Source organism: Natrix helvetica, assembly GCF_964273705.1.
Source record: "Natrix helvetica genome assembly, chromosome: 1".
In the NCBI taxonomy this organism is placed as follows: domain Eukaryota; kingdom Metazoa; phylum Chordata; class Lepidosauria; order Squamata; family Natricidae; genus Natrix; species Natrix helvetica.
Window position 1 is genome coordinate 163077834 of NC_138548.1, and position 12408 is coordinate 163090241.

The window sequence follows — 12408 nt, forward strand, 5'->3', positions numbered from 1 at the left end:
CTAGTCCAACCCCCTGCCTAGGCAGGAAACCCTATACCGTTTCAGACAAATGGCTATCCAGCATCTTCTTGAAGACTTCCAGTGTTGGGGCATTCACAACTTCTGGAGGCAAGCTGTTCCACTGATTAATTGTTCTAACTGTCAGGAAGTTTCTCCTCAGTTCTAAGTTGCTTCTCTCCTTGATTAGTTTCCACCCATTGCTTCTTGTTCTACCCTCAGGTGCCTTGGAGAATAGTTTGACTCCCTCTTCTTTGTGGCAACCCCTGATATATTGGAACACTGCTATCATGTCTCCCCTAATCCTTCTTTCTATTAAACTAGACATACCCAGTTCCTGTAACTGTTCTTCATATGTTTTGGCCTCCAGTCCCCTAATCATATTTGTTGCTCTTCTCTGCACTCTTTTTAGAGTCTCCACATCTTTTCTACATAGTCTAACTAGATTCCCTCTACTAAATCCCCCTCCCCTAATTTCCCAAGCACAAGAATGTGGCAGCATGGAAGCTTCCAATGTTAATATGGCTTCCAAAGCTGACCCTCACAGGGAAGATGTGTGAGAACTACAGAAAATATAAACATTCAGTCAAATAACGATTCTATAAGTGGTTGCCACACCACCTGCATTATCTCAATGGTTGCTTTTTAATGGATGAATCTAGATCTCCTCCCTCAATTTCCTCAATGGGAAAGACTGTGACCTCCACAGTTGCAATACTCGATTTGCAACCACAATTGAGTCCAACATTTCTCTTGCTAAGTGAAACATTGGTTAAGTGAGTTTTGCTCCATTTTATGACCTTTCTTGTCAAAGTTGTTAAATGAATCATTGCAGTTGTTCAGCTAGTAGCATGGTTGTTAAGTGAATCTGATTTCCCCATGGTCAGAAGGTTACAAAAAGTCTTCACAAGATCCTGGGACACTGCAACCGTCATAAATTTGAGTCAGTTGCCAAGCATCTGTATTTTGATCCTGTGACCATGGGGCTGCTGCAATGGTCATAAGTGTGGAATACAGTCAGAGGTCACTTTTTCCAGTGCCGTTGTAACTTTCAACCGTCACCAAATAAACTGTTGTAAATCGAGGACTACCTGTACTCTGTTGATACCAAATATTTAAAGTACCGGGCAAGAGCAGAATAAGGAGGCTGGAATGAGAACTTTGATTGGGTTCCTTAAGTCAAGGATTTTCTTGAGCTACATTGGATTCTTGTAAACTTTTCAGGCTGCAGAATCTGTGATAAAAGTTTTGTGCACAGCTTTAGTGATTAAAAAAAAACTTGGCTGTGTTCCAACTTCCAAAGAATTTTCTTCTTTCTTTCGTCCTTATTTCCTCCCAGAATTATAGCAAGTTCTTGTGCCTTAAGTGATTCTTAAACTATGAAGCAGCAGGCCAGCTCCAGAAACATTTAAGTTAAATTTGCCTAGCTTGCAAATCCTCCCCCAGTTAGTGGGAAAACCTGCAAATCGATTGACATTGATTTTTCTCTCAGGCATTGTATGGAAAGGTAAACAAGCTACCCAGCCAATGTTCAGAATGTCTTTTCTTATGACAGGTGTTTCTGCACAGCTCACCAGTACCAGGCTGAGGAGAAACACTTCAGTTGGGACACCATTTTGGATGGCTCCTGAGGTAGGTTATAGCTATAATGTGCTGTGTATCTTGCTTTTTTAGCCCTGCTGGATGTGCTGCCCTAACTCTCTAAATCAGTGAGTTTTTATTTTTTTTATTTTTGACAACTTTAAGATTTCAGCTCCCACAATTCTTCAGCCAGGGATATCTTAAAGTTACCTGTTCTAAATCCTTTGATGACTAGACAAGAGAAATAAAAGTTAGGACTTCCCTCGATTTATATACCAAAAATGAATAAAGGAATACGTCTAGCTGTTTGCAGGATTGTGATTTTGAATCTTATTGATTGATTGATTGATTGAACTTATGGCTCCCTATACTCCGTCGTGATTTAATTCAGTCTTTAAATATATGCTGTTCAGACTGAGGAACATGTTGTATGTTATCATTTTCCTGCGTTTTCTTCACTTCATTTAATAATGAAAATGAACTTTCAAAGATGGGGATAGCCATAATAGTGGATAAAGAAAAGTGAAGGCAGACTTTCACATTTAAAAATAGGTAGGCTTAAGACAGAGATGGTATTCTATCTTTTTCACTACCGGTTCAGTAGCCGGAGCGCACAAACACGTCTGCTTGTGCAGAAGGTCCTTGATGACATCAGGATGGGTGGGCGGAGCCCAGTGGTGGGTTTTAATTTTTTTTAGAACCTCTTCTGTAGGTGTGGTCTGCTTTGTGGGAGTGGCTTGCCAGCCATGTGACTGGGTGGGAGTGGCTTGCCGGCTATGTGCCTGGGTGGGCTTGGCCAACTTGTAAAATGTGGTGAAACTCACTTAACAACACTCTTGCTTAGCAACCAAAATGTTGCCTCAGAAACACTGGCATTTGAAGCACGCAAGTCTTAAAGCTGTCAAATTACAAGACCCTTGCACCCCTAACCCTTTAGAAAAAAAACCCAGGGGTGTTCAAACTTGATAGCTTTAAGACTTGTGGACTTCAACTCCCAGAATTCCTCCTCTCGCTCTTCATCTTGATGATGTGCGGACGGGCAGCGGGGAGGGAGCTGGAACCGGTTCTAAACGGCACCGTAGATTTGTGGAACCTCTTCTATAGAAGAGGTTAGAACTGGCAGGAACCCACCCCTGGCAGAGCCTCATGCCACCACCACTTCTGGTTCACCTGAACCAGTGAGAACCGGCATCATACCACCACTGGCTTAAGAGGATGGAAACTTAGAGAGACACACCGAATGTATTCAATAGAAGAAGAATAAGTATCAGATGAAAGAAAGAAAAAAAGAAAAGTAGAAGTTGGAAAACTGGAGTGGACAGAACAGTTGAAAGCTCTGAAGAGCACTTGGGAAATGAACAGACTTGCTATGACATGCAATGCTTTTGAGCTTTCTCATGTGTTACTAATCCTGCTTGTTAATGATTCAGCTTGTGCAATTCTTTTCCCAATGGTTGCTTTACCACACTTTTCAGCTCAAACTTGTAAAACACAGCGGACAGGATATGTGGTATTTCTCCCACCCCATGACTGGAGCTTGTTTTATCCTAGGGAGAAAAATGGCTGAGTGGAGATTTACATTCACTTAGCCTCCTCAGTTACTAAACGTGTTTTATTATTTGAGCCTGCTTTTTGTCTAGAAATAGAAGATAAGGATGAGGAATGCTCTAAAAACTGCAGAAAGTCTTTTGCTCCATCATTAAAAATAATATTTTAAAGAGGGATGTGTAACCTTTTCTTCTTAAAAACAACAAATTTGTGGGCCTGTAAAAAGCACTAACAATTTTAGTGAAAGTTGGACAGTCTATGATTTGAAACCTTGTTTGGTACAGTTTCCAGAGCTGCTTCTGATCACAATTAAAAGCAGTGATGTTGCTTGGATGTTGTTTGGATGCCAGGACAGTGTAGACCTTAAAATAGGATCATCACTGGAAAAAAACAGAAGAGAAAGCATACTTCAGACAAACTTCCAAGAAGATCATCAACACAATCCTGCCAATTACCCAAGAAGTGGCAAATGAGGCTCCAACCACCAAAAAGTTGCCCTTCTCTGCATTAACCAACAAACAGATTGTATTGTAATATGGCTTGTCCCTTTAAAATGAAAGTGTCTCTGTGGAAGAAAAATGAATTTATGAGAGCTACCCTGTGTTGAAAATAATGTGCTGAATTAGATGCGGGGAGACCTAGTTTCTAGTCTTTCTTTAGGCACAGAAGCCATCTGGGTGACCTTGGGCCAGCCACTTTCTTTCAGCCCTAATCATCATCAGGTTCTGGGACAAGCGACGGACAACTTCTCTCCTACCCTTGCTGCATCATGCATTGATAAGCTTTGCTGTAAGAATTAGGCAAGTGCAATGCAGAACAAGCAGCCCCTGCAAAGTATCAAGACAAATGCTAAGATGAACAACTAAAAAGCCCCTCGCAGTACGATTTTTAGCGAGCTGAGAGTCCTGCTGTAAAAGCCAGTGTACAGTAATTATAACAGAGTTCCATTCATGCTCTCTAAATGATAACTTGAAATATCAAATGTATATTTCACATACTTCTATCTGTTCAGCACCTTTTAATTAAGGTGTTTTAAAAGTATATTTGAATAAGAAAAGCTAGCCCATGACAGAAATGACAGAACTATGAAATTGCAAATAGAAAGGTCAGTCTTAATACTTAAAATGATTTGTCAATAAACATTGCACTAGATTTATTTAGGAGGAAAAATACCTGCTACACAGTATCTGCCTTTCCTCTCAGCATCTCTTATTCACTGCTTAGTAACCCTGAACATGGGGCTGAAGGTCAGCCCTAAGTTAATAGCTTTAGGCTTCTTTACTCCCCATTTAGTAACATTTGTTCTCTTACTGGGGTGGTTATTTTATTCTATGCCGCAATGCAATTTAAATAAGAGGTAGAGTCTGTTCAGTTTTAGGAAAATAACATCAATGTTTCTCAACCTTGGAGACTTTAAAATGCATGTCAGTTGGGGAATTCTGGAAGTTGAAGTCCACATGTCTCAAAAGTTGCCAAAATTGAGAAACACTGATATTATTTAGAGAAAAATCGGGATATAGAATAAAGTTTACTTTTCAGATGTCTCAGAGCAGTGGTGGGTTCCGGATCCGTACCAGTTGGAACAGGCAAGGCATCACCCACAGGGACGTGTGCAGTGCGTGCATGCGTTGTAGCTGCAAACGATATTTCCGCAAGCCTCCCCGACGCTCTAGCTGCTCAGTGGAGCATTGCGCAAGCGCTGTATGCACCATGCGCATGCGCGGAAGTTCCAAAAGCTTTAAAACACGGTAAGGAGCTTGGGTGGGCGGGTGGGCCCTCCCGAGCACTGTACCGGAACGGTATCCGGTGCTCCGGGCAGGCTCTGGTACGCCCGTACTGGGGCATACCGCCTGAGACCCACCACTGTCTCAAAGGCATTAGAGAGCTCTTTTGATATAACGATATTTTTATAGTTGTAGCCAAATTTTAGTGGGTCAAGACTAGAGGATACAATGAGGAAAAAGGAAAACGATGAATGTGTGATTTTATATGTGTTTATATACAGTACCTGCTTATTGATACAGGATTTATTTTTGCTTTTATTACTGCGATTATATTAAATTGTAGTACCAGGAACAGAGGTGGTATTCAGCCGGTTTGGACCCGTTCAGGTGAACTGGTAGCGGAAATTTTGAGTAATTTGGAGAACTGGCAAATGCCACCTCTGGTTGGTCCCCCCCGCCCTAGTCGTTCCCTGTCCTATATTCCCTTGTTTTTTAGCTCAGCTGATTTACGCAGCAGAGCGGATTGCCGCGCCTCAGTTGAGTTGAAAAGCAGCTCAGCTCACCAGCGCTGACACCAAGGGCGGTCGTTGAGTGCTGCGCTCTTGCACAAAGTGTGCTTTCATAGAATCAGTAGGAAAATTTTCTAAGTAGGTTTAGGAAAGATGCAAAATGTGGGAATAAATATAGTTAATTTAATTTTTACTTTTATATAGTGTGTTGCCTTTCCATGCAAAATAGCATTGAAATAAATTAGCAAACAGTATAAAAAGATGTAGTTAAAATACAGAACAATATTAAAACATAAAACTAAAGATAGCGTAGCTTAATTAAAAAGAAAAAAGAAACAGCAAGTGCAGGTTAAGTCAGCTCGAAATGGAAACCCCCACCACCTCTAACTGAATAAAATGGTCTTTGCCAGCTTCCGAAGGGCATCTTAGATAGAACTAGCTTGGCCTCAGTTATCAGCAAACTTCAGATCAATAATGAAAATTGAGAAAGTCATCTTTCATAGTGCCAATAAGTGTGTGTGCTATACTGACAAGTTACAAAGAAGAATCTTAAGTCTCTGGAAACTCGTGTGATTTATTATTATTTACACAACAATGTGAAATCATAGCTGCCAATTCTTTACTTGGGGTTGGCACTGCATTCTTCCCAAGAACCTAGGATGTCATCCTATATTGATGTAGTATATATGTGCAGCCCAAGCAGTGTGGCCTTTTGTAATTGACAGATGGAAATTTTGTCAATCACAGATTTTCTAAGTGCTTTCCAAGAGTTTTTTGGTATGACACCCTGTGTGATGGTAACTACTGGGACCATTATGGCCCATTTATGCCATAAATTTTCAACTTCCCTCTTCAGTTATTGATACTTCATGGTCTTCTCCAATTCTTCTATTCTACTATTCTACTACTCCTAGTATTCCCACATTAATTATCATTTTATTTTTTTCAACCACAATTAAATCTGGTGTGTTATGAGCCAAGGTGTATCAATTTGAATTCAGAAATCCCACAATATTTTAACCTGCTCATTTTTTTACTACTTTTTCAATTCGATATTCTCACTGATTTTTCACTTTTGCCACATGATCGTTTTTACAGGTGTTCCAGTGAATCATTTTGATCATTGTGTTATTGTGTCATTGTTTATAATCAGCTGGTGCATTCTTATTGCGCGAGCTAAATATATGATCTACTGTTTGCTCGGCTTCTTTGTACAATCTGCCCTTTGAATCATTTGATGATTTTTTCAATTCTGGCCTTGATTGCTTCGGTTCAAATAGCTTGTTCTTCCACAGTCAAAATCAAGCCTTCAGTTTCTTCTTTTAATGTTTCCATTATAATTGGAACATAAGCCATTGATAGGTTTCTACCGTTATCCATTTTCTCCTCGATCTTTTGTAGAAATTGATCATGTAATTTTTTTTCTTGCCAGCATTCTGTTTGTGGTTTTATTACATTATTTTGATATTCATGATCTGTTTTCTTGACATTCAGTAAATGTATTTTAATTTGCATCAATGCTTGTTCTTGGTTGTCTTTTACTCAGCCAATGCATGCTTCTTTTCCTCAACAGTAAACCTCTGCCTCCTTTCTATAGGGATTTCTATAATCTATCAATATTACTATGAGGATACCATGTATAGTGAATAGTCATGAGTTTTCTTCTTTCTTTTTTGGTCCAACTGTCCAGTCCAATTTTGTCCAGTTAATACTGTAATTCCAGCCATGTGTTGTATCACAGGTAGAGCCCAAGTATTGATAACTTTAACGGATAGTTTCCACTGTTCTTTAGCACTTCTCTCTCTCTTTAGATGTATTCATATTCTTATTCTTGTGGGTTGCACAGTCAGACAGATGGATTTGACATTTTTGTAAATCTGTTGAGTCCTTCCCAAAGATCTGGGATAGGCAGACATTGTTATTTAATCATATTAAATGTATTATTGTGGGATGTTAATGTGTTCAAAGTAAAGCTGCTTTTACAATTGACTGACGATGTTCAAGTTTGCTTGGTGCGTACATGTTCAATAGGTAAAAAAAAAAGCTTCTGCGCAGAAGCAAAAAACATAGGCGCCCCCGATAGAACCGGTTCGTGGGTGTGGCCGGCCGAGTTATTACCTACTCGGCCAAACCAGTTTGAACTGGTAGGAACCCAGCTTTGGTTTGGTCTCCAACTCTTGCTCACAGGCTCAATCTTCTACGTTACGGTGCTGACAGAGAGTGATTGGCTCAAATTTTCCAGCTTGAGTATGGACTTGATCCTGGTTCTCTCCAGTCCTGTTTAACATCTTAACTATTACACTGGTAATAAATAAATAAATAAATCTGGATCATTCGTTACCGGCAGCCTCAACATAATTTTTTAATAATATCACCTCTGTCCATGAAAAATTGCCAGCCATCTCCATTGTACTGTAACTGTACAGGCCTACTGTAACCTATCTTTCTTGAACTTCAATCCCCCATTCCACATACCATTGACCCACACTTTCAAATTTCATAACTATCCCTGAAAGAATGGTCCAGGTAGGTTGTAAAGGTTACCCTGAATGCACATTCTGTAATGAAAGAGATTGGGCTCACTCATACATAACACATGGTATTGGCATTGTAGAGCAAATGGCCTCATCCAGCACAATTCAAACTTTGGTAGTTCTTTTCTAATTCCGATCTATATTGTTCACGATTTAATGTCTATTGCATGAATCCTGTGTCATTAGTGTTAGGAGTCCGCCAATTAATAATGTTGTTTGACTTTTTTTCTTTTAATAATGGGGCTGACTGAAGATGATTGAGCAATATACATATTACGTTTGATGTTTGATATTCCAAAAGAAAAAACGAAAAGCAATTGATTTTGCCGTGCCGGGTAAAATTAAATGAGACTTGAGTCACTTGCCTTGAAGGAAGTTATTTACATGACTTCAGGGAGGTGACTTTATTGGGAGCAGATGTTTTGAGGAAGTGGTTATAGAAATTAAATATGAAAAATATGCTAATGTCCTATCCCAAAATAATGATGAATAATTTTACAGCAGGGCATGGATATAGTAGTATTCAGGGTCAGCAGAGAACTCCAGATCCTAATACTGTGAAATATCCTTATTCACTTTCTGCCTGCTATATATGCCATGTTTCTCCGAAAATAAGACAGGGTCTTATTTTCTTTTGACCCCTGAAATAAGCGCTTGGCCTTATTTTTGGGGAGGTCTTATTAAATTTGAGGTGCAGGAGGCAGTGAGCTTGGTCACCTTTTGGCTGCTGCTGTGTTGCAATATTTTCAGGGAGGGATTATTTTAGCGCATGCGCTCAAAAGCCCGATTGGGCTTATTATCTGGAGAGATCTTATTTTTAGGGAAACAGGGTACTATTCCTGAAACATGCTTACTTGGGCTAGTAGGGCATGCTTAATGCGTTGCTGGGCCATCAATAAGGTTCAAATTGACTATCTCTCATAATCGACTATCTCTCATAGTAATATTTGGCCATCAACATATCCAATCTTACATGAGGCTAAACTCGCTCCTCTCAGTTAATCATGTCATGGGAATTGCAAAACTAAATCAAATGTCCTGTTTTGCATTTCTAAAAGTTTACTTTATTAAAATATATAGCCATAGATCAGTCACACCAAAGTTTAATAATATATTACATAGCATCCAATAAAAAAGCTACTCATCCCTGCACTAGATACATCTGAGGAAGGAATCAGGTCCCAAAATTTCTAATTGTCATAGTTATGGTACAATATTTGGTTATAGCTCTAGAGATCCCCTGAATCTGGTCATTTATTGGTAGTAGATTTGCCTACGAAAGCAGTGCAATTAGATGGGACATTAACCCTGCCTACCAGAAGTGATAGATATTTCTAAAGCATGTGTATTATAGACTTTCAAGGTACAAGCAAATACACAAATACTCTTGGTAAGGAATACCATTGTATTTACACAATAGTACTATTGTCCCAGGGCTTCAAAATTTTTAGCAAGGGGTTCTCTGCCCAGTTGCTGGGTGGGCATGGCCATGGCGGGTGTGGCCCAGTAGGACTCCTGCACCACGGTGGGGCTTTTCTCGAGCTTCCGGGAGGGCGAAAACGGTGCGCCCTGCACTTACCTGCATTTAAAATGGGCCAAGTGGGGACTCCTGGGAGGGGTGGGGTGGACGGGGCCAGCCAGGAGTGGTATTTGGGAGTTCTCTGAACTACACAGAATCTTAGCTAGAGGTTCTCCCGAATCCCTGCGAACCCCCAGCAGCCCACCCCTGGTCCCAGGCCAAAGCCAAGTGGTTTGTTTCACCTAGTGCAGGGGTATGAAACTCACTGCCCACGGGCCAGATGCACCACACGCTGGCCACGCCCACCCCTGGTTTAGCGAAGGGGGGAAAAGTTGTGATACATCATGTGACAACAACGTGTTGTCGCGAGTCCAACACCCTGACCTAGTACAAGTTAGCAAATAGTCACGGAGGTGTGTGGTAACGTGTTTAGAATGTCATTTCTGTATAGAAGCAAAGTCATGCTTTTTATTGCAGTCACAAGGCAAGCACCCCATGCATGTACTCACAACAGATTTATATACCTTGCAGATATCACCAAGTTACATCAGCAATTTCGATTGGTTCAAGTTAATTACTGCACCATACATCTTAACTTCTGACAGGCTCTTTTCAATCTCTGGGCAGATTTCATAACGTCCACATGGGGGCGTCTAGTGACTATGTTAACCTTTATTCCAAAAGTTCTCTCCCCCCCCCCCCCCAGTAGCAACTGGACTTTCTGTTTTTTCTTTGAAGACTTTTCCCTTCTCCTCCAAGAAGCTTCTTCAGCTCTTCTTTAGAAATGAGCTACAAATTTAAGGAAATTTCCTGTATTTAGCCCATGGCATAACTCTTACATTTTTCTGTTAGGGCTGGAATGGTGTTGTAATAATTTTGGTATCTGAAAATAGTCTAGTGAAACTATATAAAATGGTGATTCAATGTTGGGCAAAGAATGAAGACAGCCATGAACTCCGCTTAATCCTCAGACAATGCATTGACATGTCAGGATTGTTTTATTTATCAACACTTAATATCTTCTTTGCCAATGGCTTCTTTTGGATTTTTTTTTTCAATTTCCCAGTCTAGCCTACATGTATCCCGGTGATATCTAATCCAAGTCCCAAATAGATTTGGTCCTGTGCATCATTTTCAGATCAGCCCAGGATGGCAACTAAAGAGAGACCCCTCCCACATCCCCCCTTTACTTCCTCCATTAAACATCATGTGTTTCTAATTAGAGTTTGAAAAACAGAAAGCACATGTAGCTTCTCTCCAACTTTTAATATTAAATTTGATGTCAAGCATCCTGAAAATGTTTATGGGAAAGCAAAAGACAGCATCTCTTCAGTCACTCAAATAGGTTCTACGGCATCCTGGAATTCATACAAATTAGAAATATGAAGATAGTTTACTAGTCTTTTATAGAATTTTTAATAATAGCTTCCATTTTTGCCCACTATAGTTGAGAAAATATATAGAATATTCCAGTGGTGGGATTCATTTTTTTTTTTACTACCAGTTCTGTGGGCATAGCTTGGTGGGCATGGTGTGGCTTGGTGGGCGTGGCTTGGTGGGTGTTGCAGGGGAAGGATACTGTAAAATCTCTATTTCCTCCTAATCCGCTGGGAGTCGGGAGGCAGAGAATAGATGGGGGCGAGGCCACTCAGAGGTGATATTTACCAGTTCTCTGAACTACTCAAAATTTCCACTACCGGTTCTCCACAACTGGTCAGAACCTGCTGAATCTCATCTCTGGAATATTCCCTTGGTGCTATGAGTAAATAAAATTAAATTGACGAAAACCAAGAATTTTTGACAAAGCATTGTATCTGGTTATTTTGGCAAGCTGTGCTACTTTTCTTAGTGTGAGGATAAGAATTTAATATTGTCAGAATTGATTGATTTTTCCCCATAATATACATTGCACATTGTAATGTATCTCAATTCATTTTTCCTTTAAGCTGCCATATGTCATCAGCTACTTATAATAATAATAATAATATAATAATAAATATTTATTTCTTAGCCGCACCCTCTCCCGAAGGACTCGACTGTTAACCTCATGAATGCAGAAATTGTTCCCTCAGAATACATTGCTCTTCACACCCCCAGCTTCCTTCCAATGGACTGGCCCACATAGAACAAACGTCCTGTTCCCTAGTCATAGCATTCCATCTTTGATATCTAAAGGCCTACAAGAATGTGGGATGTACATTTTTTGCCTTCTGGAGCCCAATCCACATCTTTATGATTTGATACACTGCAAAATATTTGAAGGATCATTTGTGCCAATGTGTACTGCCTGCACTTGGGAACTATCCACCTTGGGATTCGAACCATGCAAAGTACTTATACCTTCTCCATTATGGGCCGTCTGGCACCAATCTCTTTTTGTTTTTGTATCAATCTATATGCTAATTTCCAATTCTCCCTCATCATTAACCATCAGTCCACGTAAGCCTTATTTCCATTGCCATGACAGTACTGTAAGATCTAAATATTACAGACATCAATATTATATGACTTTTTGGTCTTACATTACATTACTCAATGTGGTGTCGAAAAGTAAAATGTTGATTTCTGTAACCAAACTGGTAGAGTTTTAATAGATTAGGGTTATTAAATGTGTTGTACAGATAAACCAGCTTTTCCTAAGCAGAATTGTGAGGCCTTTTCCCCATTTACATCTAGCCATCTAACCACCTCTTTGGAACGTGGGCGGTTAAGAAGTGTAGAAAATAAATAAAAACAATGGCATCAAGAACATATTTTCAGTGCCAAATCCTCATCATTGCCTTTGTCTCATCCCAGATCAGAGAAGACAGGTTGTCCTAGAATGTACCAATGCTAAAATTAGCATTTCCTTCCCTTATTCAAAAACCATCCAAGGGCAGTCTAAAGGAGTATAACATTTGTCAGGCTTCATCATCTATTACCCTGTTGACCCCAAAATAAAACCCAACTGGAAAATAAGCCCTAGCATGATTTTTCAGGATGCTCATAATATAAGC

At 39.9% G+C, this 12408-nt stretch overlaps 1 protein-coding gene across 1 annotated transcript in view; it reads left to right on the forward strand.

Annotated features, from left to right (window-relative positions):
* Nucleotides 1–12408, forward strand: part of MYO3B (myosin IIIB) — a gene marked incomplete at its 5' end in the record, with an annotated part of 314537 nt that overhangs the window by 26985 nt on the left and 275144 nt on the right. The window contains one exon of the mRNA XM_081955637.1: nt 1553–1629. Within this exon, the coding sequence (XP_081811763.1) occupies nt 1553–1629 (77 nt within the window). The remainder of the gene's footprint in view (nt 1–1552; nt 1630–12408) is intronic.